Source organism: Amaranthus tricolor, chromosome 5 (genome assembly GCF_026212465.1).
Source record: "Amaranthus tricolor cultivar Red isolate AtriRed21 chromosome 5, ASM2621246v1, whole genome shotgun sequence".
Lineage (NCBI taxonomy): Eukaryota > Viridiplantae > Streptophyta > Magnoliopsida > Caryophyllales > Amaranthaceae > Amaranthus > Amaranthus tricolor.
The window spans coordinates 25168787-25185318 of record NC_080051.1 but is presented as its reverse complement, the minus strand read 5'-3'; the positions used below and the strand labels follow the sequence as shown (position 1 = coordinate 25185318).

General features: G+C 34.2%; 2 protein-coding genes across 3 annotated transcripts; both read left to right on the top strand.

The window, feature by feature from the left end:
* Nucleotides 1-162: 162 nt before the first annotated feature.
* LOC130813063 (FHA domain-containing protein FHA2) lies at nucleotides 163-9574 on the top strand. 2 transcript variants are annotated; one of them, XM_057678770.1, is made up of 3 exons: nucleotides 163-959; nucleotides 7656-7813; nucleotides 8997-9574. In XM_057678770.1, exons 1-3 carry the CDS (start codon nucleotides 299-301, stop codon nucleotides 9204-9206), a joined length of 1029 nt encoding a protein of 342 aa, XP_057534753.1. In that variant the 5' UTR covers nucleotides 163-298; the 3' UTR covers nucleotides 9207-9574. The 2 variants fall into 2 exon arrangements, with proteins under 2 accessions (XP_057534753.1, XP_057534752.1); XM_057678769.1 differs by having other exon boundaries at nucleotides 163-980.
* A 1421-nt stretch (nucleotides 9575-10995) lies between these two features.
* On the top strand, nucleotides 10996-16312 carry LOC130813060 (dolichol-phosphate mannose synthase subunit 3). Its single transcript, XM_057678766.1, has 4 exons — nucleotides 10996-11273; nucleotides 12091-12217; nucleotides 12335-12442; nucleotides 15976-16312. Exons 2-4 carry the CDS (start codon nucleotides 12116-12118, stop codon nucleotides 16033-16035), a joined length of 270 nt encoding a protein of 89 aa, XP_057534749.1. The 5' UTR covers nucleotides 10996-11273; nucleotides 12091-12115; the 3' UTR covers nucleotides 16036-16312.
* The last annotated feature ends 220 nt before the right edge of the window (nucleotides 16313-16532 follow it).

Here is a 16532-nt window from a genome sequence, read left to right as displayed (position 1 = left end):
TAAATGAGATTATTTTTATCAGACTAACACATATATATTTTATGCGGTAAAATAATAATTTATAATTTTAAAATAATTAATTATAAAAACGAGTTATTTATATAAGTCCGTATTAGGACAAAACAGTCTTATACAAGACCCGCTCACTTTATAATTACAGGCATACAGCTAGGTCGTAAAAGTATCAGTTTAATCGATAAATCTCTTCGCAATTGGTATTTGATACTGGCTACCGGGATCGATCCCCATCCTCCTAAGTCCTAACCAACTTCTCTCAAACTTTCATCTCTCTTCAACAATGGCGCATACCGCCTCAGTTCCTGGTGGCGCTGTTGGAGGAAGCGATGTAGAAGCCGGATTCGCGAAGCTTCAGGGCGAAGATTTCGAGTATTACATGCAAACCTACTCCATAGTTCTTGGCAGAAATTCTAAGAAATCCACCGTTGATGTCGATTTAGCATCCTTAGGAGGCGGAATGAACATCTCTCGTCACCATGCCCGAATCTTCTACGATTTCCAACGACGTCGTTTTGCCCTAGAAGTTCTCGGAAAAAATGGATGTCTTGTTGAAGGCGTTCTTCATCTTCCTGGAAATCCTCCGGTCAAATTAGACTCTCAAGATCTCCTTCAAATCGGTGATAAGGAGTTTTACTTTCTTCTCCCAGTTAGGAATATTCTCGGTGGAGTTGTGGGTCCACGTCATCATGTGTATAATACTCCGCTTCCTCCTCCTCCGGTTGCCCCGGCGAGGAATTCTGGGTATAGTGGTGGAGGGAGTAGGAAAGGGAGAGTGAAAGAGTTTTATCCTGCGGGTGTGGCAGGAGAGGAGTATGAAGAAGAAGATGGTGGAGGTAGAGATGATACTGGCTTTTTGTCAAAGAAGAAGAATAGAAGGTATGGAGATGGTAGCGGTGGTGGTCATGATAGTTATGGTTATGGTGGCAGTAGTGGTGGCAAAGGTGGGGTTTCTGGAACCCTCGGTCAGTAATGTCTTTCTTTCTTTTTTTTTTTTAATGTATTTTTGGATTTGCAATTGATCATGGTTTTTAGGACATGATTTTTGGGAGGAATTTTCATACAATATTGAATTTTTATGGTGTTTTTTTTCCTAATTTTTTTTTTGCTTTGATGTGTGAAATCTATGATATTGCTAATGCTGGGATTTTGATGTTGTATGATTTTACTTTGATTGCTCTGTTTGGTGATTAGTTGCATTAACAGCGATTTGGCATTTCTTCAATGACTACTAAAGTGACTGGTGCCTAATGGGGTTTTGATGTCTAGGATGATTAGTTGATTCTTGTTAATCTGATTTTGTGAAGTTTTGAGGTTGGCCATTGTTTCATTGGCAGGCAATGGTAGGGTATTAGTACATTCAGCTTTGGTGCTTAGCAAGTGGATAAATATTCTATTGCAATGGTTGGGTATGCTAGGAGGGTATTAGTAGCTGTCGAGAGCAATGGCAGACCAAGTTTCATATGGTTCATTAGGCTTTGATGTTTGTTAAGTGTACAAATTGTCTGTTGTAAGAATAGGGGTATGCAAAATGGGTAGCTGGCCGGAGCTTTCTAGAGCAACAAAGTTTCACATGGTGTATTGGGCTTTGACGCCTTTATTTTGGATAAATTATCATTTGAGTATGAGGTTTGCAGGATTATCCGAAGAAGGATAGTAGTCTATTTCAATGGAGATGTCTTTGTTTTTAGGGCACGAGAGAGACAGAGGAGTGGTTGAGATTTTGAGAAAATGGTGAATGGATTGGTTCTTTAGTTGCTACATAAGACAGGTTTTGTGATTAATCTAAGGCTTGATTCAATTACTTTTTTTGTTTAGCTGTTCCCTGTCTGTAATAGAGTTGTTTGCTGTGGCTGCACAATGCAATTTTTTATAGGTTGTATTTGAGAGATTCAAGACCCTTTCGTCTTCATTCCTAAGTTTTTTTATAAATTGGTGCCGTATCCTTCAGCATACCACCCTTTTCCCCCCTTTACATTTCATCATCTGTGCGTTTTGTCATTGTGTGTGTCACTGATTTTCCAGCACCTTTTTAGCCTGGCTGCTCTCTCTCTTTCTCTTTTCTATCCGCTCTAATCTTTTTCATCTCCTATTAGTTGATGGTGGTGCCATTATAGCATCAATCTCATATACATCTCTTTCTTTTTCCCCATGTCCTTCCTTGTGTATGTTTTCGCATAATCTACTGTTTCTTTGGCATGCTCCAGAATTTTCCTGTATGTGCTTTAGATGTGGCAGTTTGTGCTCTGTTATAAGATATTGTAAGTGCCACTCTAATTCTGTGACGATAAATTAAAGAGGAATTTTTCATAATTTACAAATCTTCTTTGGCAAGGGACGCTTTTGCTAAAATATATAGGGCAAGGCTAGTTTGATGCTTGAAGATACGGAAATTGTGAGACTTGATGGCTTATGGACCAATCTAATTTTTGGGCCTCAATAGCAATATTCAATTACTTCAATGTCATTAAATGGTTCTCAAAGGTTTGAGAGGGTTAGATATGCATAACCATACTCTTATGATAACAAACATCATCAAAAGCTTTACATAAATAAAATGTGCACAAGATTTACCAATGTCATTTTACTATAGTACATTAATCTGAAATTAAAGGAATAAAAATTTGGGCTTTATCAAGAATAGATAAAATATGTAGAAGTCCCTTGAGAGTATAGGGCAAGGTAAGGGAAATCTCAAAAAACCCTATGGGGCTTGAAACATCAACCTCTAGGTTAAAAAGTGTAATAGAAATTATTAGACCACACTATGCGAAATAATGATGATTGCGAAATTTTCTTTATTATTACAATCAAACATAATTTTTAAATGCATCTAATTCATATAAAAAGTATCAAGCAATTTCAAATGCATTTATATTCACGCATGATGATTTCTTCAAGCATTTTTACATGTGAAATTTCCAACAATAATGTACACAACAATATAATTTAACTTGTTTTTCTACATGTAAGATTCTTAATTTCTATGTACGGGTAGAGAGGAGGACTCTCTCGCTACACTACGGGTCTACTTGAAGAATTCTTAACTTGCTTTATCTTTTTTGGGGATTGGGAGAGTAATTGGAGGCTTAGTGTTGTGCTCCCCAAGACCCCAACCGATTGGACTAGAAGTGAGCTTGTTGAAAAGTGAAAATGTGAGTGTGAAAGTGATTTAACTTGAGCGTTAGAATGACCCTTATCCTTTTAAAATACCAACTTTCAAGTTATAAGTAGAGTTGTATCCTATACTTTAAAAGGTCATTGGTGTTCAGCTTCAGGTATTTCTTGCTCCCGTAAGTTGTCCTTTAGATTTTATGGACAATATAGCTTGTTAAAAGATGTAAGCAATGATGTTATATATATATATATATATATATATATATATATATATATATATATATATATATATATATATAGTTCAATATTCTTCTATCTTTTTTTTTTCTTCAGAATTGGATGACATGTGTTTGAAATCCTTTGTCATATATCTCGAATATGGCCACAACTGTTATCTCTTGTGTATATTGGAGTTGATGGCTGCAGCTATGTTTTTGTCCAACACTACTGGAAACTGTTTGAATGAATCAGTCAATGTATGTTCTTGATTCCATCACCATTTTGATTCCCAGAGCATGACAGTGCTGTTGGTTTTCTTTGAGTCATTGACATTTACAGCCTTTAATTCCTCTTGATCCTACTTAAGCTGTAATTATTTGTTCAAAGCTCTTCGCATCTTAATTCCTCTTGATCCTCCTTAAGCTTTAGCATTGGTCTGAGCTCTTTTTCCCAGCTTATCGTGTCTGTTGGGTTTGATACTAATATGCTGTTGAAAACTTCCTCCTGCGTCATTATTTTCTTTAATCTCTCATATCTGGGGTATATAAGGTTTATCACATACTATGCTCAGAGGAAAATAGTTTCCATTTGTAAAGATTTGTAATCATGAAAGTTGAGTAGACCTAGACACTAACGCTTGCAGTGTTTTTTAATGAGAATTTGGAGGTAAGGATGGGAGTGCTATGGACTGCCTACTTTTAATTAATCACACTGTAAATCCAATTTGAGAGGAAGCTGTGAAGCTTTAATCAATGGTAAAATCATAGAAAGCAAATTGCCAAAAAAAATATCATAGAATACAGTAGATTGTGAATAATCTGTCTGTTTGAGACTTCAGTCTTTCCCATAGAAAAGAGCTGATGTAATAACCCTTCAATGCCTTTTGTTCAATTCTGTTTCTCTGTTTACACAGTTCTTTCCCCTGGTTGATTGCTCAATTTTCACAATAATCAGACTTTGACTACCCCTGTTACCTCAAAAAAATCTAAGTTAGTCATATATACCAAGACACATGAATTTACTGCCCATGTCTTTATGTGTTGTGCTTGATTTGAAAACCAATCTATGTCATTGATCTTGAGTTCCAATGCTGCTTAGCGTTTCTATGGTAACAATCAATGAGTGCTGACCTAGTTTTCCGGAGCCTTGTGTAGGTTAATACAATGGGTGGTTTGCCATGGGGTGCAACAGTGAAGGAACAATTAAGTGAAGAGTTTATTTCTGTGGTAACACCCTTTTTTTAATGAAGCAAAGGGTTGAAATGTGTTTTAAAGCAGAAGGTTTTGAAAGGATAATGCTTTTTTGAGATGAAAATTATATTAATGGAGCAAAAAAGTACAACAAATACCAAACACAACCTATTACATGATACTTCAATCACTTCTGTATGAATCGTTAAAAGAATAATGTTCGGAAAAGACCATTAGCCTTAAGTCCTTAACCCACAAAGTAGCTGTGAATTTCGCCTTGTTTTAAATGATATTTAAAGGTAGGAATCTATTACAAAAAGATCTTATGTTTCTTTCGAGCCAAATCGACCATAAGATTGCATAACTTCCACACCTCCATAAAGACTTAAGGTTTCCCTTATATCCTAGACCACGATTGAAGGTAATAAGTAAGTCATTTTATTTTTTTCTGAGTGATCTATAATTCTCCTCCAAATATAAAAAGCCTAGCTCGTAAGTCTCGCGCAAAATTGCAGTACAAGAAAAGGTGATCAATATCCTGTCCCTCCTCCATACACATAATACACCTATTTGGATTCTAAGTCTCCTTCACGCTCCTTACTCATCTGCTCTATGTGATAGCTACAAAGTGGATAAAGAATTAGTAGCGCCTTATTTTGATGGTCAAGTCTTATATATTGACATCAGTGATTTTGAAGGAGTTATTAGAGGTGACTTTAGCGTCTTGAATTTTTTCGCTTATAACAAAACACTAGATGATTACAAGTACAAGCTTGTAAGGATGAAGTTGATAAAATAGGTTGCTAAGCGGTTCGAAGGTTAGGAAAACAAAGAACATCATATGATAAATCCAGATTTAGGATTAATCAAAGTAACACGTGAGGTGTAAATATAGTTACTAATTGCAGGTACAACAAATAGTTGAAGAGGCAAGTGAAGGAATACGAATAAAAGAAGTTGCAATATCTGTTGAGGTTTTAAAAGCTGGAATTGTTCGAATAAATTCATACGCCGTTTTTGAGACCATGGAAGTTGTAGTGGCTGTAACACGTGGGAAAAAGGAAGACATATGTTATTTAAAATTAATTTTTCAAGATTCCAAATTTATTGATGAAGTTTAAGTTCCAAACTTGGAAGCTTCTTCAGTAAGAATTATAGATAAAGTTCTAAGCTTTAGCATTCCTCAAGTTGAAAGGGGAAACTTTGAGTAAAAAGTTTTGTACTCATTTCAATGTACAAAGTTGCTTCCACAATTCAATGATGTAGCCAGTAGGTAAAAGAGGATGGTTAAAAAGGGTAAGAGCTAGATGATGTAAATTGACTGAGTACCAAACTTAAATTTTATATAATTTGATTGAAGGAAAGAAACTGAGAATAGAAGCTTGAAAAGAAAATCAAGAAAGGAAAAAGTGAAGGTAGTATTTTAGAGTGTTCACATACCAATTTTTGGTGCAAAAATGCGATAACCCTCACGGTCACGATAATAATATGGTGATACGACAACAAGATTGATGCGCTTAATGTAACGTCGGATATCGGCCAAAAGCATTAGATATCCCATGAAAGGGGCTAAAACCCGATCTTATTACACCTTTACAACGCAAGAACATAACGTCGAATATCGGTTCATTATTTGGAAAGCCTTCACAACGTAGGTGATATGGCTTGTTTTTGCACTGTGATGCCAATTGCCACTTGTCATCGTGAACATTAAAAGTAAATAGAAATGAAATATAGAAGAATAAATATCAAGGAAAAACAGAAAGAGAAAAGGCGAAAATCAAGGAAAGAGAAAAGGAGAAGACGATGCGGAAGATATTTGGCACTATGGTCTATGCGCCTAATGCGCCTTGGGAGGGTGATAGGTTGGGAACCTTGGTAGGTCTAATAAGCTAGGCAGTTGTTGCGAGCATCTTAGAGCGAAGACACCAAAGAGCATTTTTTGGTTTTTGCCTCTGAAACCTATCTAATTTTATTGTGTATGCTTTCTCTTGTCTTCTTTGTTCCTCTTCATCCCCATCTTTATTTCTTTTTTAAAAGATTTTTTTTGGGGATTTAGTTTTTTTTTTTTGGATGCGGGACACCTCACACCCAAAAGTGCTTTAACTTGGGTCTTGAGCCTCTAGGTACCCTGATCGCCTTAGGTCCCCTCATGTCTTTCAAAACAAGGACGTTAAGAATAAGATTTAGTGCGTAACTAAAGAATATCTTACGATCAAGGTGTGCCACTAACATTAAAGGGCAATTTTTACCGAAGTGCCATCAGATTAACCCTACTTATGGTTATATGTTAAAAAGATTATTGTATGAAAATAGGGGGTGGATGAGATATGTATGTTAAGATGGATGAGTAGACATACTTGGAAAAATGTAGCACTTAGAAGAAACTTACTTTGAGGAGCATATAAAAGGAAGAGGTAAGTTGAAGATGGCTTAGATTATAGTTGTGAAGAGTTACAAGATTTGAAAAATTGAGATAATGAATGGAGGAAAACATATATAGATTATCATTGGAATTGATTTTGTTAGTTGTAAATTAGTATTAGATATTACTACTCGTATATTCTTTATTAGTGACAATTTTCACCTTCATTGTTTGGTACATCTAGCGATCCCATACTGTTAGGGATTAAGGCCTTGGCATTTTTGTTATAATTATTTTAGGGTAATTATGGCATGCAATAACAAGGGAACAACAACAATTAAGGAAAAGGAACAGGAGGTGCATGAGCCTTGAAACAGATTGGTTAATTAGTTCTATTGTGAAACATATCAGGAAATATGGTGATGATTCTAGGAGGAGTATTATGTAACTTGATTAGCAAAATAGCATCTAGTTAAGATTGTTGGGGCAACAAACATATTGTGTAATATAATTATATAATCATGATTACTAAGAAGTGACAATTACCTTTTGGAGCTATCACTTGCTCGAAATCATCTTACCTTCTTCTGTTTCTTTCTTTTATTTGCTTTCACAAAACCTTGAACTTTGGTATATCACAAGTGTGATAGGAACAAGTTCAATCTCGAAATCAGACCACATTTGTAGAAAGCCTACATATAAGCCATTTATTTATCTAATAACTAATAAATTTAATAAATGTATTGCAGAAAAGAGATCGAATGGAAGAACAAGGGTTGATCCTGAAGCGGACAATCAGCAACTTACACAATTGGAGGAGAAAGATGTTGTATCATCTGTGGCTACCGTTCTTTCAGATCTGTGTGGTCCAGGTGAATGGATGCCTATGGAGAAACTTTATTCCCGGGTTAGTTTCTGTATGATATTTGGAATATCTGATTAATGAGTGTTTACAAGGACTTCAAGGACATAGAATATGTTGATTTTTTTATTTAGATATTTTATTTACTTTCTCTTACGCAACAAGGGATGATGTTTCCTTCATTTAGTTAATGGGGAGGGGGAAGGAATTGGAGGGGAAGAGTTCGGAGGGAGCAAATCCTTCATAATTTGCAAGGAACAAATCTCTCCAACGGAGAGACTTGGAAGAAATTCCCATTACATTTTCCTCTCCTATCTTCCCCTTTCCTTCCTTCCTAATTGCTTATCCTCACAAGCTGTTAGAGTTAACTGTCAGCAATCTCAAATTGGTGACCCTGTTGACATACTCACATCTTTACATTCGTACTCTCCTAATGGGGTTCCTTACACTGTCATCAATTTGACATTATTGTGCATTTCTTCCAGTTGTAAATGGTGTAATGAGTAATCATCTGTTACCTTTTTGAACTCCTTTTGTCAGCATTTATTGGTGTGATTGCAAGTGTAGTTATGACCTTTTGGATTGCTTTTCTTTTTGCTGAAGGAGTAGAATTTTCCTTTAAGAAGTCACTTCAAAATCCAGCTAATACTTTTTTGTGAAAGATATTGACAATTTTAGGTTTCTAGCTCTGTAGTAGTCTCTATAAGTCATTTATGTTATCAATTCAACATTTTGCAAGGATTCCTTATACTCGAATGCTTTTCTATTTATTCCTTGTTTACCCTTCTTTTGTTTACCTCTTCTACCTTTCATGTACCCAAATTCATAATTTCATAAGAAGATAAAAAAGAATACATATCGTAAATACTGTCTCTTTGTCTTGAGTCAACTTTGAGCTTTGTACAGAATTATTGATATATTTATGCATATGTATGTCAACTTTGAGAAGCTGTGCAATAAAGATGAAACCCGTGTTTATAAAATACAGCATTTGAACATCTAGCAGTTGGGTTCCTAAAGTTGTACGGAACTTTTGTTATTTGCATCCGTGCCTCTTCTATAACTTCTTTCAGTCAAGTCACCTTGATGATAGTTATTCAATATTTACCTGTCCAGGTGGACGGTGTCGGTGGTTGACCGTCAACCTCAATCTTAATTTTCAGTACATTTTTAGTCATCTATGGATTTCATTGTAACCAGGGATGTTTTGATGTCTTCCTTTCTGCAGTTAATGGACCAGTTTGGTAATGTCTGGCATCACAGCCGTGTGAGGAGATATCTCACAAATGAAGACTGGACAGGTCCAGAGTCCAAAGGAAAACCCTGGTTTGGCTTGCTGATGTTGGTAAGAAAATATCCAGAGCATTTTGTCATCAATACACATGCTAATGGTCGCGTGACATCGGAGTTTGTTTCACTTGTGTCTCTTATTTCTTGATATGTTAAAGCTATAAGCAAATTCTATTGTATGTTAGAACCAAAGTAGTTTGTACACAATACTTACACTTGTAGCTGAACTCTAATGTTGGAAAATATGTGAAATTTTTGTGTAAGTGTTGATAGGGGTTGAGTTGCTCCCTTCCTTCTCTCCTAAGATCATGCTCATAGTTTTCTATGAGCGGATACATTGAGTATGATGATGTTGATAGGGGTTGTATATGAACTCCCTTTGTGATTTTGGTTTTGCTGTGGAAAACAACTTGTGGCCTTTTTTGCATCACCTGCAGTCTGGGGCACACTTTACTGCTCTCTGTACCAGTGTCTTAAAGTGTTGGCATAAAATCTTCCTTGAATTGAGCTTTCCAATTATGAGGGTGTTTGGCAATTGGTGTTGGCTTTTTAGTTGGCTTGTTTGACCAGCTAAAATTGTTGGCTATTTTTATTGGCTTTTAGGCAAAATGTTTAGCTTTTTGTCACGTCTTTACTTTTTGTTTCTACAAATATAATGATATTTGAATCTTTGGCTTGTTGGGTTGATTCGAAAATGACACGACTAAAAGTTAATTATATGCCGATAAAGATTAACTTTGACCACCTTAAGGTCTAATAGGAAACAAATGAGTAAGAGTTTGAGAGTGTATTTTAAAAAGTAAATAGATCCAAGTCTTGACAATTTTAGGGTATGGATTCAATCCCATTCCGATATCAATGTTACACAGATTAAATAATTTTAGATCCACTTAGATCTATTGGAGACTTAGATTCAATCCATGAATCTACTTAGAATCTATACCTTTAAATTGATAGAATAGATGATGATGATGAGGCTTTTAGGTCAATAACCATCTAGGACCATTCTTAGATCTTAGATTTATTTAATTCCACATGAATTTGAGTCTAAAATTTTTAGACTCAAGCTTGAATTTAGGTATGAATTTACTCTAATATATAAGTCCAGAACGTTAATTCAGACTCTAGCTGATTTAGTCGTATACACTACTCTCTCGATCTCTTTAAATTTGTTATAAAATATCTAAAAAGCTCATACTTTGATTAGCTAATTTAACAAATTCAAATGGAAAAAATAAGTAACACATTTTCCTTCCGTGGCCCATGTAAATCAATTTGATGCATATTTTCTAGGCATTATTAGATATCACCGCCTTTTTATTGTGTCGTCATTCTTTTTAACCTTTTTGCTCCTGAACGTTATATTTGTAACTTCTTTTTTATCTTATAGTTGAACTCTCTCAACTAATTATGTGTGTATCGAAGCAATATTGAAGGTGAATTCAGCATCAAAATAACTAATTTTAGGCAAAGTTTTGACATTTTCTTAAATTTAATGTTTTGTTTTGTTAAAAAGCGAATGTTATAGTTTCAAGTACCCACTTCGCAGATGTTCTAAAGGTTGAAATTTAATAATAATGAATTCTTAAATTTATCTATTTTTGAATTAATATCTAATGTCATTGTAAGAAAATAATTTATCGAATTTTTGATTAATATTATCTTAAATTTATCAAATGTTTGTGCGACTAGTTTTTTTTACAAAGAAAAAAATATTATTATTTCATTTTATTTAGAAATTTATTAGACATAAATCGACAAAAAATATTAAAATTATGCCTAAAACAAATACAAAAAAATCATATCTATTGCATTTACGTCGATGAAAAAGATAAAATCCCTTTTTTTAGGAGGAAGGGATAAATATCTGCTGAAATTGAAAATTTTGGCGACAAATAAAAATAAATATTTTCTTTTTGTCTGCTTTTGTCAATTTACAGCAGTTTCCAACGCTTTTCTTCAAACATTTCTCTTCCGTTTTTTGCAATTTAAACTTTTTGTAATATCCTCTCTCTCAATAAATAAAACTTTTCTTAAAAAAACAAATTCATACTCATCTGCAATCCTAAAACATTGCAGATTCATACTCGATTCATCTGCAGTCCTACAAATTCATCTACAAGGACAATTCTTGACTTTAATCATATAGTCCTACAAGCTATAAGAACATTTCTTTGCTTGATTCATCAGTATCCTTCTATAATTCATCTAATAGGTCAGTCCTTCGATCTCTCAAATGCAGCTATCGATTCATTTTATTGCTAGAGTTTCTAGGGTTTTGCAAATTAGAGTTAGATCTTCCTTTTTTTTGTTTGTATTTTCATCAATTTACGAACTTTGACCCATAACTTTAATTGTGTTTTGGTCTTTTTGATTGATAGTATTTGGCAACAAATGGGAATTTATGTGATTTCTTTTGTTTATATCTTTGGAAACATAAGGGAAGAATAATAAGAAGATCTTACTAGAATATGCCATTTTTCTTGGCATTGTTGGCATGAAATATTAATATGAGATGAAGGGCCTGTTATTTAGAGCTAGTAAGAACAAACAAATCAATTGAATGGAGCAAAGTTGAACTCAAGTGAAATGACTACGACTGAATTGAATTGATTTGTAGCGTAGAGACATGACCGAAACCTATTAGGGCTATGAAGTTTTCGGAGGCTGTAAAGGGCACAAAGAAAATGAAATTACTAAGAAGAAAATGAATGTAAGATCCCTAAAAATGTTAGGCCAGTAGACCTTACATAGCATAAATAGACTAGAAAGATTAACACAGTATATACAAATTTCATAAACTAGCATAAGGAATCAAAAATTAACCATTGCTAATCTAGTATAATGAAATTTTCTTTTTTGATGTCGTGCATTGCAAGGATGTTAGACCACTGAATAATTGGTATTACTATAAGAAAAAATGGTGGTTATATATTGTAATGACATTTTACAACCTTTCCCCTTGGGGGACTTTTTGTATTGGTTTCATCTGATGCATCTTGCTTTGCGTTGTTATACTTTATCAACGTCAGGACACAAGCTTTCTTTTTTATTTAAATGAAGCATATTGTGAAGATTTTGTCTATACTGGTGGCAATTGCTGCGTTATGGATTAGTCTCCTTCGTACTTCAGTAGTACCACAAAACCAGACTTGGCTGGTGAATCTCTAATCTTTATATTTTACATGTTCTATGCTATATTCTATCGATGTCCTTGCTTGTTGTTCTTATGTCACTTTGCATTGGTCTCAAATGAACTCACTTTCTGCTTTCCAGCTGCCTGTTTACTTGATTATATCATTAGGATGCTATGGCCTATTGATGGTTGGCATAGGTTTGATGCGCTTTCCCACCTGTCCTCAGGCAGCAGTGTTGCTACAAGAGGTAAGTCTTCGTTTTTCAAATAGTCATGCTTACTTGCTTCCATCTTGAGATATAAATTTGTTTCCCTAGCTCTGTTTGTGGGGTTAATGGAAACGGGAGGGAGAGGCTTGATACAAGACAGAAAGGCACGTTTTTATATGGGGCAGAAAGAATATGAAAGCAGACTTCTGACCGAGGGGCGAAACAGGGAGAGGACTGCCTCTCTAATTTTGAATTCTTTAATATTTTTAGTTTGTAAATGCCGAGGTTAAATTTAACTCGGCTCCCTTAAATTTGTTGAAATAATTTTGGCCTCTCCACATGAAGTTTCTGGTTCCACCCTGCTTGTGCCTTGTAGTTCTCAGATCTTGAACATTCCTAGATATGAGGGTGCTTTTTTTACTAACCCCTTGATAAGAGAGAAATCTACATCTTACATCTAAGCTTTGGATAATTGTAACAAAGAAAATCAATTTTGGTTATTGGAATTAGAGATTTGCTAAAACCTAACAATTTAATGTTGACATTCATATTTGGATTTTTCTTTTCCTTTAAAATCACTTCTCATTTACTCCTACCTTTTGATTTTAACTTGATAAATTTTGGATTTTGCTTTTCCTTCAAAACCATTACTCCTACATTCATATTTGGTAGAACTATAAGATGTGTGTATAAGAGTGAAACAAAATGGTGAAGACACTATCCGAAATAGAAATGTTGCGAAGTTAAAGGAACAAACTAAAATGAATATAGTGAGAATAGGGAGTATAATAAGGTTGCATAAAAGTGCACCAATGTGAGCCAAATAATGTGCCTCACTCTTCCCAAAACTAAATTCAAATTAATCACTGTATAAGTTGGATCCTTTTTATGGTTTATAAAACCCATTGTAATTTGAGGGAATATAATTCTATTTAATCAATTTTGGTTCTATTACTTCTATTACTTCTATACATATTTATTTCATTTGATCAAATCTTATTTATGGTCTATTTTCTTCGACTTACTTGCTACTAATTTTAACAGCAGAACAAAACTTATTTGAAGTATATAAATTCAAATTTTAGATTATTTTCAATTCTAAATTTTTAGTGCCAAAATTCAATTTTACTTTCATTTGATAAATTCCCTTCAGTGTGACACTAATAACTCCAACACTAATTAGCTCAGTTTACTTGAGTTGAAGAGAACAATCCCTAGTGTTTATACAATGTAGTTTGGTGTTTTGTACGAGCTTTGATATTCTAGTTGAATAAATTTTCTTTAATAGGATTGCGTTTGATTTTAACATATCAAATTTGGTTAAAATTATTTTATTAGGACCAAAGATTTATAGTTCTCGAGTTTCGGGTTATAATGGATTATAATAAAAGTGGCTCATCAAATTGTGTGCACTTCTTATTTACGTGAAGTTGCAGTCGATGCTTGCTATCAAGGGTCACTGAAACAACATCGTTGTTATCACTGACAAGCTAGGTTGCATGCTTCAGACTCCCTAAACAGAATTTTCTAACCCATATAGTAGTGTTGGTCTTATGTTTACCCTTAATGGCACATCTAGGTAGCATAATAATTCGTATTGCAAATCTCCATTTAAGCTACCCATATTGAATACTATGTTTAATATCCGTTGTGTGAAATTGAGCTAAGGTTCTCAAAAAATTCACATCGAATGATCTTCTTCATATCTAGTTTTCCAACATTGTGCTTTAATTCTCTATGACGAAACGACAAATCATACACTGTCACTTGGTTAATATTTAAATCTTTTGATTATAATGCTTCCATCCACATCTCTAGTTTAGCATTGACCACATCTCTAGTTTCCTCCAATAATACAATATCAATAGGTTTCAATTTCATTTGCTTGATCCACATGAGCAAACTCTCATACTCTACATATCAATATCAAATCTAATGAGTTTGGGGGGATTTGAAGATAACTCTTGGAAAATATCAATATCAAATCTCCTTTCTATTCATGCTTTGGGGGGATTTATCCTAGCAAACCACAATTCTAATGAGTTTTATAAGTCCTACTTTAATCATAACTATAAGTACATGAGATTAAAATTAGAATATAACTTCAATAAACTACTAACAAATTAATATATTGTGTAATTACTATCTTAATAGTAATTAATCTTTTAAGATAACTAAACTTTCCCCTGCCTAGCCGTTGTATGCGCAAAATTGACAAATTGAGTCAGAATATTGTGTCAACTCGGTGATTTTAGGCGAACATTCATCACCTGCTTCTGTGTGTCTTTATAATATGCTCGTAAACGACGTCTTAGCATTGCTCTCTTCTAAATCTTTGGCACTATTCTTTCATAGGCAACTACTGATTGCCAATAATCTGTCACTCGACAATGGAGGCATCGACTCAGTGCTGATATGGTTCATGTACGTGGGGATGCTAAGCTAGAGTTGTGGAGGCAGGCGTGTTAGAACCAAGTAGAAATAAGACCCTGCATATAGAATGTCGTTATGGCATAGAGATCATAGATTTATAGCACAGGGGATGTCAAGTTTGGTACAAAGGAATTACTTTTAAATGATTTTTTCAAGTAGTTTGACTCATTTCGCAAAACGGAGATTTGATCTTAATGTTAAGTATCTAATTCAGTGGTGTGTCTTGAATTGAGAGTTTCAACCAAAATATACTTGGTGATTAAGTTTAAAGGGAACATTGTATCTGCCATCAAACCAACACTATAAGAGTCTTGCCTTTAGAAGAGATCATTGTAAGAGGATGGGGGAAGTTGAGATCCATATGTTAAAGTTGATGCAACACCCTAAAGGATATAATTTGAAAAGAACACGTAAGAAAGGGTCTTGTAGCTGAAGATTTGAAGATAAAATGGGAGAATGGTGTTTACTTTGGTTTGGTTTTGTGCAAAGATATTCAAAATGCACTTGTTAGAAATGTGACCCATTAACTTTGAGGGGCTTAGAAGAGGAAGAGGTGAGAGAAAGACGACTTGGATAACAACAATGACGAATGACACAAAGAACTGCAAAAGGGAGGGTTGCAAGTTCAATATGATCCTCATTTCAGATACGGTTAGGTTGGGAAAATAAGTTGCAAATTTGAGTGAAGTTTAGGGTCCCTATTCTTTTCCTGTAACATTTTGGTAATTCGATCGCAAGGAATGCAAGTCTTTTTTGTATCTTTTACAGAATAGTAAGGTATTTAATAGATTTCCTTTCGTATTGATCATCAGAGACACGCTAAATCCTTCTTGCATTTTCCATAACAGTAGTATTCATTCAAGATTTTTATGGTTTTGCTTTGTTTTTCCTTAAGTTTTTTGTTAGCCTCTTAAAATGTATAGAAAATGTGAATGGGTTATATCCTTTTATGCAAATTAGTCCTTCTAAGTAGTTCATGGACACTTCAATATTGGCAGTCGTTTGTCATGATTTCTTGCTGATACTGATAAATTATCATGGTTGATAAGTTCCCACTCCCAAGTGTTCTGTTTCTTTTTTCACATTTCCTGTTATTAATACGGTAAATTTAACTAAACGTTTTTATTTTTATTTTATAGGACATTGTTGAAGCCAAGGACTTCTTAATGAAAAAAGGAGTCGATGTCAGTTGTGATTGATCGGCTTAACAAGTGTGGCTCAATTTGTGCGAGAAAGCAACAACAAAGTGTGTTATATAGATCATAGAAAGCAGCCTTTATCAGAACAAATCACGTTTTAAAGATTTTAGTCTAACTAGACATGGCGATGAGTCGGGTTTGCTAAGTAATTGTATTTTGAGGCTCAGTTGCTTTTTTAGTCATCTTATGGATGGCACAACTCTTCTGATTCCATCTTCAATGTTGAAAATGCGTACCATAAACTATTAAGATTAATGTATATGGAGTCATTAACAAAGACCTTGTTCTTTTTTTTTTTTTTTTTTTTTTTTTTTTGAGTGGTGTTCATTTGCTTGATCTAAAACATAGCGAAACGCCATTTTGAGTAATTATTTTCCATTATGTTTGTGGGAGCATGGAATAGTTTGCTGATACTCTTCTGTAAGATGGTGATATCATATAGTTGTAGCCTCAATTTTATAAAAAATAAAACAAAACAAAAAATACACATTTTAAGA